This window comes from Populus nigra, chromosome 1, assembly GCF_951802175.1.
Source record: "Populus nigra chromosome 1, ddPopNigr1.1, whole genome shotgun sequence".
Lineage (NCBI taxonomy): Eukaryota > Viridiplantae > Streptophyta > Magnoliopsida > Malpighiales > Salicaceae > Populus > Populus nigra.
The window spans coordinates 42,247,516-42,258,473 of NC_084852.1; the positions used below are offsets into that span (position 1 = coordinate 42,247,516).

Here is a 10,958-nt window from a genome sequence, read left to right on the forward strand (position 1 = left end):
AAGGAGTGATCACTCGGTGAAAATCATCTTCCTTGTAAGAAAAATAAGGAACAAAGTGAACAGTACACATGTGATCTGGCCTTTATTTTATTTTTTTAATATTAAACAAAACGCATCATTTTTAATAAAAAAAACAAATTATTATTGTTACACCACACTGTTTTATTTAAATAAAATGGTATTTGATAACCTTAGATTCAATTAGATAATAAATCCAATTCAATTTCACTTTACAATATTTTAAAATGTTATTGTTTTTTTTTAAACATGTTTCTTGATTTTGGATATTTTCAATTTCATTTTTAATTGACCATTTAAACTTTTAATTCTTTCAATTTAGTACCTATTTCATTCAATTTTAGTCCTTGTATTTTCATACCTTTTGCATCTTGACCCTTGATCCTAAATATTTTCAATTGACTTTTAATTGACCTCTAAACTTTGATTGTTTTACAATCCTATCCATGATTTCATCCAATTAAGTTTATAAAAGTTAAATTTAATTTTTTACAATTTCAATCTCTTCAATTAAACCCAAATTAGTTTCAAAATTAATTTTCACAAATTAAATCCTTAATAAAATTATTTGACCCATTAAAAGCCTAATTAAATCCTTACACTTAATTAATTTTTTTTAATTTTGAACTAAAATAATTTTAAACTTAATTAAATATTTAATTAGATCTATAATTAAATTAAAGCAGTCTATTACTTAAACTTAATTTTTATACAAATTCATCTACTATTTACTTAAATTAACCTTAAATTTACATTGTCTAGGTCATTTAATGGTGCAATTTGGAATGAGCAGGCAGTGTCGGTTCTAGGAAGACTGGAAAAAAAAGAGTCGTAAATATGATGTGGGCACAGGAAGGTGCGCAAAATATGATGCCACTCTTGTCAATTTCTCTGTGCAAAGCGGATGGCAGATAACAACAGATTCCAAAGAGGAGTGTTTGTTGTGAGAAGGTGGCCAAACTGAGGTCAAACATCTATCTTTGTCATGATACAACAGCATAAGTAAATTAATAAGTAGTTGATTCGCAGATTGATGCCAGGAGAAGTCAAAATGCACCAAGCTCATTTGCGCCGTCTGTTTGGGGCCAACTCAGGATTGCCTTTTCTCATCATGGCTACAAACTCTTCGTAGTTAATCCTTCCATCCTGCAAAAGGAGTTGAGAAAATATTATTCATGATTTCAAAGAGGCAATTTTGAAATATGGTTGTATTCTCCCAGAGTGTCAACATAGCAAATTAATATTATCAGGGGCGATGAAACTTCTTTTAAGAAATTAATATGGAGCTTCTTGCGACTATTTTGGTAAATGAGGTCCCAGTTCCTCACTAATTTAAATGACAGTTTTAGAAACCAAATTCTCTAGGGCATGGAACAACTGTGCACGCAAATCACTTCCGGAGATTAGTTCCACAGACAAGTTTTGGTAAACGAAACTACATTTTTCTGTTCCTTGACCTCAAAAGAAGCAAAATCAGCAGAAAACATAGATTAAGCAAGAAACGCACATGGTCTGTGTCAACTTCAGCAATGATCTCTTTTATTGTTTTGGAATCACCCATATTATATTTCATAAGGGCTTGCTCCAACTCTTCCATTGTGATGTACCTATATACAAACACAAGATAAACCAATGTCCATATACAAGTACAGGGGGGAAATATTCACAGAAGTACAAAGTGATACAGAAGTAAAAGTAAATACCCGCTCTTGTCCTTGTCAAAATATTCAAAGGCCTTGTATAGATGGTCCTCTCTTTCCATTCTATTCATGTGCATGGTAGCTGTTATAAACTCAATGTAATCAATTGTTCCGTTTCCATCAACATCAGCCTGAAAAAGCAGCTCATCAATCTCATCTGAACCACAGAGCAGATCATCAAAAGGAGAAGCAAACATGCATCTAATGTATCTGAGGAAACCATAAAGATCTGCCTTAGACAAATGTTGGATTTCTCTGCTGTTGATTGAGCTATTCCTTCATTCTTGAACATTATAATTACATTTTAAAGCTATAAGATGAAAGAAAAGGTTCCATTTTCCTAATTTATAACAGTCCATGTGATGAATATCCACATTAGTTCTCAATCCTAATGGCTTCCTTCTTTAATCCTGATCAGAAACTAGAGCTCCTGTCTGTGAAGAGTCGACTGCTTACACTAAATAAGGATTGAGAATGATAAATGCTCCTACAGGATTACACTCAATTGCTCTGTGTGCTTGAATAGAATAAAAAAGAACATGAAGGCACCATTAAGCTCAGGCAGACATAAAGAACAGAAAAGAATATATTGTACCGCTTCCATTAACTGCCTCACTTCAGACTCAGAAAGCTTAGTACCCAGTTTTGGAAGACCAGCTTTCAACTCTTCAAAAGTGATTGTTCCATTGTTGTCCGTGTCCATAGATTTGAACATTTCCTTCAAGCCCATAATTTCTTCCTCAGAAAGGTTTTCGGCAATTACCTAAAGAAAGAAGAGACATTTGTCTCTACAATAAGAATGACAAGACATTTTCTTTTCTGCTTTATCCTTTGGGTTTCTTTGCATTTAGAAAAACAATATAGCATCCCAGCTTGAACTTTTCAATTTTGGATGATCATCCATTAAAAAATATGACAATATAAATTTCAACCAAAGAGAGACAATTTCTCACCTTCAGTGCTATTTTTTTCAGTTTGTTCATAGCCCTGAATTGTTTCATTCTAGTTAAAACAGCAATATCAAGAGGCTTATCAGAGGCACCATCTTCTCGCATCCATGGATGATCTGCATTGCATGACATTTTTAGTCTAATCAAGTCTCCAACATTTACAAAGGCAAAAGAACTTGAAGCAAAACTATGGACAACATGTATTCAAAGAGTGGGAAGGAGGCAAAATGAAGATAATATTGGCAGTTCTCAATAGTGGCCAATCTTCTTTTTACAGGGGGGATGGCTTGGTCACTTGGATCAAGCAAGAACAAGCAAAGATGCCAGGTTCCGACCAACAACAATGAAAACAAGCACATGGAACTTCGTGCAATCATAACTCCAAATCATGAACCATGGCACAAAATTTGGGGTGTGAGTGTAGTTGGAGCTTTCTCCTTTCTTTCTTTCTTTCTTACTTTTTTCTTTTGCAAGGAGGGCATATGAAACAGTGAATAAAAGAACATAGGGAAGAAGAAATCAAATGCAGAACTTTAGGAGTTAATAAATAAAACCTTCAAACCACTTTTATCTCCAAAAAGAACTTGCTTAAGGAGTAAGACTTACTTAGAACTTCAACTGCTGAAAGTCGTTCCTTTGGATCAGCTCTTAGCATCTGTTTCACGAGATCTTTGGCACTACTAGATATGGAAGGCCATGGATCAGAGGAGAAATCGATATGTCCCCGGAGAATAGAATCAAAGATGGCCTGTTCAGTCTCTGCATATGAAACAAAGAAAAAGGTGAGAGGCATAACCACTCACCACATCTAAGTATTGTACATTATCAATTAGTTTGGTCATCATGCACTCCAAAAATGGAGTAGAAATCTTAGCTACAACTTTATTAATACAAACTTAATTTACAACCAGAAAAAATTCAAGTTCTGCCAAATATCTTCTTCAGAAATGTTGCAAATATATAGCATATATAAAAACAATGATATCAGCATTAACAATGTATCCAAATTATGTAATCTCAATTAAGTTCAAAAGCCACACCTCCCCAGAATGGTGGAACACCACTCAGAAGAATATACAATATAACCCCAGCACTCCAAATGTCAACCTCAGCTCCATAATTTCGTCGCAATACTTCAGGAGCTACATAATAAGCACTTCCAACAAGGTCTTTAAACACATCTCCTGCAAACACACACAGACTGTGGAGTTAAAAGTTATCACCAGTAAGCCATCAGTAATAATATACCTTAGAGATAATTACAAAAACCCTCCTAGAGTTTGATCTAAATTTCACTTTCCCTCTATACTTTCATGAATTACACTTTACATCCTAGATCAAACAAAAAATTCAAATAAAATGCATTGTTAAGGATGTAAACTATTATTGAACATATAAACTACAGAATGGAAAGTATAATTTATGAAAGTATGGAGGGAATGTGAAATTCAGATCAAACTATAGGAGGATTTTTGTAATTATCCCTATACCTTATCATTTTTAAAACAAAACAGTTAATTAAATTACAAAGTGATAAGATAGAATCTTACAGTGCAATGAGTAAATATATTTAATAGTCCATAACTTCAAAGCATTACAATTATACTGCCTTCAATTAACCATAAAACTATCACCTGGCTTAAAAAACACAGAGAGCCCAAAATCAGTAGCCTTCAAAGGGGAATCCTCATGAGTACTCAAAAAAAGGAAATTCTCGGGCTTCAAATCCCTATGAATCACTCCCATTGTGTGACAATTATGCACAACAGTTACAATTTGCCTACACAAATTGGCTGCGGCTCTCTCTGAATAATGCCCTTTTGTTATTATCCGATCAAACAACTCCCCTCCTTCACACAACTCCATTATTAAATTCACTGAATGCCGATCCTCGTAAGCTCCCTTCAATTCCACTACATTCCTGATACATGGAAACTAAAAAATTTCAAGTTCACATTTTTAACCAGCCAATAAAATTTAAACAGCTCAAAGTTGTATATTTGTTTAACTGAAGTTAAAAAAATTCAAATTTTCTGTTTTAATTAATCAAACGAACTAAGGATCAAATTTGGAGTTCTAATTAACCAAATTAACTAAAAGTACGAATGTTGCATTTTTTAATTAACCAAAACAACTAAAGAGCTCAATTTTTTGTTTTTAAATAGCCAAAAGAACTAAAGAGCTCGAATTTGCTTCTTCTTCTTCTTTTTTTTTAATTAATTAACCAAAAGAATAAAAAATCACTTAAACTTGCTTTAATTAACCAAAGACCCAAGGAGCAAAAAATTGCATTTTTAACTAATCAAAGAACCAAAAGGCTTACTATCTTCACTTACTATCTCTAATCAATCAAAAAACTTCAAAATGCCCAACCTTGCAAATCCCCTCCCCTCCCATCCTATCGCACTCCTACTTGAAGAAACTCAAGGGCTTTAAGAGTTCAAATCAATCAAAACAGAAACTAACAGGTGATGTTCAAATTTACATTTTTAATCAACCAAAAGAACTAATGAGCTCAAATTCACATTACTAATCAAACAAATGACCTAAGGATCTCAAATTTTGAGAATTTTCAATGACCAAATCCCTTGAATGCTCAAATTTCGCATTTTTAACTAACCAACAAGAAGGATCACAAATTTTTGCAATTTGTTTTAAAAAAATTAACCAAAGTCCTACAAGGTCAAAAATTTGCATTTCTTTTCATCAACCAAAGACACCTAAAAGAGCTCAAATTTGCATTTTTAATTAACAAAAGGAACTAAATTGCTCAAATTTTGTCAATCTAATTAACCAGATAATAGCTAGACAGCTCAGATTTTACATTTTCAACTCCAATCAATCAATCGAAAAAGCAAATAGAAAACTCATTAAAATCTGCAATTAAAGTTAATTAAGCTCAAGTCTAAATTTTTTGTTAATCAATTAATTAACGAAACTGTGCTGTAGACCTGTGACCAGTAAGGTGATGCATGATCTGTACTTCACGGAGAACATCTTCAATATCATCACGATTAATGAGCTTCCGTTTAGCAATTGACTTGCAAGCGAAGTGCTGTTCAGTCTCCTTGTGAGTCACTAAGTACGTGACTCCAAACTGGCCGCGACCTACCTCGCGACCAAATGTGTATGTATTTCTTACATCCTCCATCGGCCGCCCGAGGACTCTGCCGACTGCGGGCGAGGAGTGGTGGAGGAATTGAGATCGCGGTGGTGGAGAGGCATTTGGAGGAAGGACTTTGATGCCACCATTAGAAGGAGGAGGGTTGCGGTGGTTGGTGGTGGCGGTGGAGGAAGAGGAGGCAAGGCTGTTGCAGTTTCCCATTTTGGGGAGGGGTATTTTGGTCAAATGATAGTCAATGCAAGAAAGAGGAGTTAAGACGGGGCGATTTGAGAGGAGTCTTGTCTTGTTGAGGGTGTGGGAGAGGTATTGAATTACTGAAATGGGCTTGCTGGGATGGTTTATTGTGTGACAAGTGTATGGTAAATCGTATGTGGTTTCAGCTGGCCATCCAGTTGAAAGCTTACATTTGGAAACAATTATATGATTCACATTGTGAATTCCAAAACATGAGTATTTAATGTAATTAATTAAATTAATGACCTAAATTAGCTATTCTTGATTTTAATTAATTAGAGAATTTTTTCTAATTGGCGGAATTATACAATGCAAATATAGTACCTGGATAAAAAAAAATTTTAACATGAAAAAACGTAGGTGTTACTAAATAATTGGTTTGTGATATGTTATCGTGGGATCATTTTTTAAATATAAAAAATATATAAGTATTTTTAACTTGTTTTATAGTAATAAATATTGTTTTAATTATGAAGTTAAAATTTGATACATATGATTTGTTATTTTTAATTAAAAATTAAGTTGAGAAACAGATATATAATTTTATTTGTGAGGAGCACTTTATTTTTTATTTAATTATATACTAATGATATTTTTTATAAGAATAATAATAATTTAAAATTCATCAAAACAAACTAATTTACTAGTATAATTCATCTATATTTTTAATTCTAGCAAAAACAATATAATTTTTTGTTTTAAGTGACTCATTTTATAAAAATTAAAAACAATAATAAGACACACTCAAAGAAATTTGAATGATTAAAAATAATGATAAAAAATACTTCTCAAATTGAAACCTTTGTCTAATTATTGAGCTCATTTTATTTTAAATACAGGACAAAATATACAGGTAAAAATAAACAATAACATTATTTGAAAATCAAGCAAAAATCAATGATATTTTATCAAATAATATTCTTAAAATATTTTTAATTTATTTATTTTAATGTATTGCAATTAAAATTGAAGAACTGTCTGGCAAAACATTCCAAACATATTCTTAATTAATCTATTTAAATTAATTTAAATTTAAATAAAGAAAAACAAATGCTAGGTGGATGAGCCTACCAAAAGTGCTATCTATCTAAAATAGTCTAGGCGTGTGGGTATGTTAGTATAGACCCATTCCCCTAGCATTCGTAACTTTTTTCTTTGTTTTATCCATCCACCTATATTGTTTTTCCAAAAAAAAAAAATATCAGCCGACGCAATATCACATACTATACTTAAAAAAAAAATTAATTTATTAACCTAAAAAATATTACAAAAACATAAAATCAAACATCATAAAAAGTTGCTTCTCTATCTCAATTTAATTTTTACACAATATTAAAATTTAAACTAATTATTATTAAATATTTTTCATTGAATAAAGCTCGTTAATAACAAAATTAATTTTTTTAGTGATCATATAAAAAGAAAATTAATAACGTTTTTTATTTATCCTCACTAGAATCCATCAGCTTTGTTTTTTTTTTAAACTCAAAAATTAAAAAATTAAAAAATTAAAAAATAAATTTTTACATCAAAATTAAATTCACAATAATTATAGGAATTTTAAAGGAAAGAAAAAAAATATGAGGACTAAAATAATCTTTCCCTCCAAATTTTAGATTGGACATGATATTTCGTAGTGTTTTACACTTTGATGTCTTTTTATTAATTTTATTAATCTTAACAAATTTGGACTGATCTCGGACTACAGTGAAAGATCCAATTTAATAATTTTTGACATGTTGTCAATTTTGTTATCGTAGATTGCAATTGAAAAAAGAAAATTGAGGGTAAAAAATAGCGGGTGGAAATATTTAGTAATAGTAATACTACAAAATAGACGTGAAAACTAGTTTATTTAAGAGTCTCTATAAGCTATAAAAAGAAAAAGTTGCGTCTGCCGGGAGTCGAACCCGGGTCTATTGCTTGGAAGGCAATTATCCTAACCGTTGGACTACAAACGCCTTTCGCTAATAAAGAGGTTTAATATATTATTCCTTCTAGTAATTTGTCTCATGTAGATAAACTGTTGATAGCAAAACTCAAGGCATGACTTTGGAATATGCAGTCCGTAGCTCCTCAGAAATTCACGTTTTTAGTTTCTAATTTTCACTGTCTTTATAATTTGATTCTTGCCTAGAAACTCAGTCATTCCTTCATGGTTACTACATTTCAAAATACCAATTTAATTGGCAAGTGTGTGTGTGTGTGTGTGTGTGTGTGTGTAACAAGGCATGTCCATGGTCTGGTTTGTCGATGTCCTAAAACAGCTAAAAACCGGACCTATTCTTTCCTTTTCTGGTTCCCATTTGCAAAGGAGTTTGAAATTAATGTTAGACACTTGATAGCCCAATTGAAATCAGACAAATGTTATAGAATCTCAGAAATAAATTCACATGTTCTAATATCCTTTATGATTGTGGTGAAGAGAATTCAAGGAGGTGGTCCATTTGCATCTCCACAGGTCCTTGTAATTTTTTGGGATCATGGAATAGTATTGGTTTCTTGCTAGTTAGCTTTCAATCACTTAGGCATCCAATTCCATATATAATTTGTTGGGTATGGCTATATATATATGTGTGTGTGTGTGTGTGTGTGTGTCTGTGTATATATGTATGTGTGTGTGTGTGTGTGTGTGTGTGTGTGTGTGTGTATACACGTATGTATATGTGTGTGTATACATATATATATGTATGTATATGTGTGTGTGTGTATGTGTGTGTGTGTATATATATGTATATGTATATGTGTGTATGTGTATATATATATGTATGTATGTATGTATGTATGTATATATATATATGTATGTATATGTGTGTGTGTGTGTGTGTGTAGTTGAGAGTTAGGTTCTTGCACAACATGACCACACACACATGTTAGTACCAGAAAGTTTTCGGATTCCTATCAAATGTTTCTGTTTCAATGCTTAAAAGGTCAAAAAGTTAAAAGTAAAGAAGCCATGAAAGAAATAAAACAAATATATGCCACTTTAACAGCAGAAGGTATAAAGGGTATAGCAGTGAATTTCAATGGGATGTTATTATTTTAGTAGCGGTATTACTATCCAGCACTGGCAGATAATATGAAAGCAATCTTGGTTTTTATTCCTGCAGAATAATGTATGTTGAATTGTCTTTTTAAATTCCTTAACCATAATACACTTCTTGTCAATATTGTCTAGCAATGATCATAATTTTCAACCTCAAATGAACACATCAAACTAAAGATACGAAGCACTAGAGATTACTCATGGAACTCCGACTGAGTGTGATGACAATGCGAATTTCTTTTCGATGGTTTAGTTGTTAAAAAATTGGAGCCTCACATAAGCACATGAATTGAAAGATACGAGGCATCTGTGTTTGCTGTGTATGTATCTAGGAAATGAAGTGAGAGATGAAGATACAAAGAGAATTGAATGAGACAGATGACTATAGATATACTCAATGTAGGTGATGGTGATCAATTGAGAGGTTAAGATGCATGCAGGAGATTGTAACAACGGAACAAATTCTTGTGGCAGACAGAGTGTTTTATAGGCCGATCCTGACAAGATTTCCATGTAGAACATCCATGTTCTCCGAAATGGAGAATGTACACGGGGAGATGGAGAGAGTGAGAGAAAGATTTACATTAGTGAACTCAGATTTTCAATGAGTAGGAAACAGCAAGATATTAGCTAGAGTTGTTTTTGCTGAAAGGATATAAAGTCACCAGTAGCTAGCCATTTAAAGCTGTAGGTTCTATCAACTATTAACCCCATATAAGAGCAAACATTCTGAAAATCGTGCAGGGCCTTCACATTGCTCGAGAAACTTGAGGAAGAAAATCGAGAAATACTAATCGGACCTCTATTATCATCTGTTGCATGTATAGATTCTTGTCACCATATGCAATCTCAATCTGTTAAGAGACAATAGAAGCCAATAAATCCTTATGGTGGCAGAATCGAGATTATTCTTCCAACATTTTTACCTATCTTGTATGCTATGCATCATCCACTGTGTGCTAATGAAATGCATTTGGGCATCCCACAAGAGTTTCTGGAAAAGGCTTATCAGATGGATAATGAATTGCTAGTATATATTATTCAGGACTCAAACAACCGAGTGAGGGCGGATTCTGCTAGCTAGATAATCATTGAGTTAAAAACATTTTCTTGTTCAGTTGCATTACTCTTGGTCAAAAGGTTCTCAGAACTTGTAATCTTCACAGTATTCTTCTCACTGATTTTCTCAAGACCAGAAAACAAATCAATTTTCTTAACTTTATCCCTGGAATATATTCCTCGGCCTGAAATTATGTTCTCATAGTTAAAGTCTTGGGCAAATTGTTCCTAAAGAATAGCAAAGCCTGGTATCGATGGTTAGAATTGTTTTCAGCTAAGCTAAGAATTTATAAGGATGTCAAGAGGGAAAAAGTAGAAAAAAGTGCAGAGGTTTTTGTTACCCATTCATTTGTTCCTCACTGCGATGTAGGGTGAATATCGGTTGGCAAGCCATCAACAATCCAGAGCAATGAAAATTCAAAGAATCTATTCGTCTTTCATTTCCAAAATTAATACCTTTAATACTTCAATAAGGATAGTGATAGAAGAAGAAGAAGAATAGCATAAACCACTAAATTCCTGACCTAATAAACTTATACCTTAGGAATTATTTTTAGAGCAAAGGAAGAAGATAACATGTTTACAGAAGAATGCTGAGAAAGAGGAACTGAAATTGAACAACTTGTACATTGAAAACAAATATTGGAGCCTAGCTGTCTTTGTCAAGGGAATATTTCCACATGAAGAAAGTAAAAAGGCATCTCCACATAAGGAGTTCCAGCAGCTTGCTCTAACCTCTCTATCGAGTTGCTTTTATGGTAACTTCAAGGAGCCTCTAACAAATTGATGAGAATTGCAGTAACCAAATGACCAGAAATTATCACCTA

At 32.6% G+C, this 10,958-nt stretch overlaps 1 protein-coding gene and 1 non-coding gene across 3 annotated transcripts; both read right to left on the reverse strand.

Moving 5' to 3' along the window:
* Window positions 1–875: 875 nt before the first annotated feature.
* LOC133678293 (calcium-dependent protein kinase 1) lies at window positions 876–6,082 on the reverse strand. Of its 2 annotated transcripts, none has more exons than XM_062100584.1 (9): window positions 5,620–6,082; window positions 4,303–4,589; window positions 3,709–3,852; window positions 3,275–3,427; window positions 2,672–2,784; window positions 2,314–2,436; window positions 1,722–1,849; window positions 1,526–1,625; window positions 876–1,164 (listed from the first exon to the last, which is right to left on the reverse strand). In XM_062100584.1, exons 1-9 carry the CDS (start codon window positions 5,991–5,993, stop codon window positions 1,081–1,083), a joined length of 1,506 nt encoding a protein of 501 aa, XP_061956568.1. In that variant the 5' UTR covers window positions 5,994–6,082; the 3' UTR covers window positions 876–1,080. The 2 variants fall into 2 exon arrangements, with proteins under 2 accessions (XP_061956568.1, XP_061956563.1); XM_062100579.1 differs by having other exon boundaries at window positions 2,314–2,481; window positions 5,620–6,079.
* A 1,833-nt stretch (window positions 6,083–7,915) lies between these two features.
* Window positions 7,916–7,987, reverse strand: TRNAG-UCC (transfer RNA glycine (anticodon UCC)). Its single transcript has one exon. It is a non-coding gene; the product is annotated as a tRNA-Gly (tRNA).
* Between the last annotated feature and the right edge of the window lie 2,971 nt (window positions 7,988–10,958).

What these genes read in the sequence shown, in the direction of transcription:
- LOC133678293 (XM_062100579.1), bottom strand. Translation starts at nt 5,993, where the DNA reads ATGGGAAACTGCAACAGCCTTGCCTCCTCTTCCTCCACCGCCACCACC. An exon ending in TTTGACAAGGACAAGAGCGG is followed by an intron (nt 1,626 to 1,721) that starts GTATTTACTTTT and finishes GTTTGTATATAG; the next exon opens with GTACATCACAATGGAAGAGT. An exon ending in CTGAAGTTGACACAGACCAT is followed by an intron (nt 1,165 to 1,525) that starts GTGCGTTTCTTG and finishes CTCCTTTTGCAG; the next exon opens with GATGGAAGGATTAACTACGA.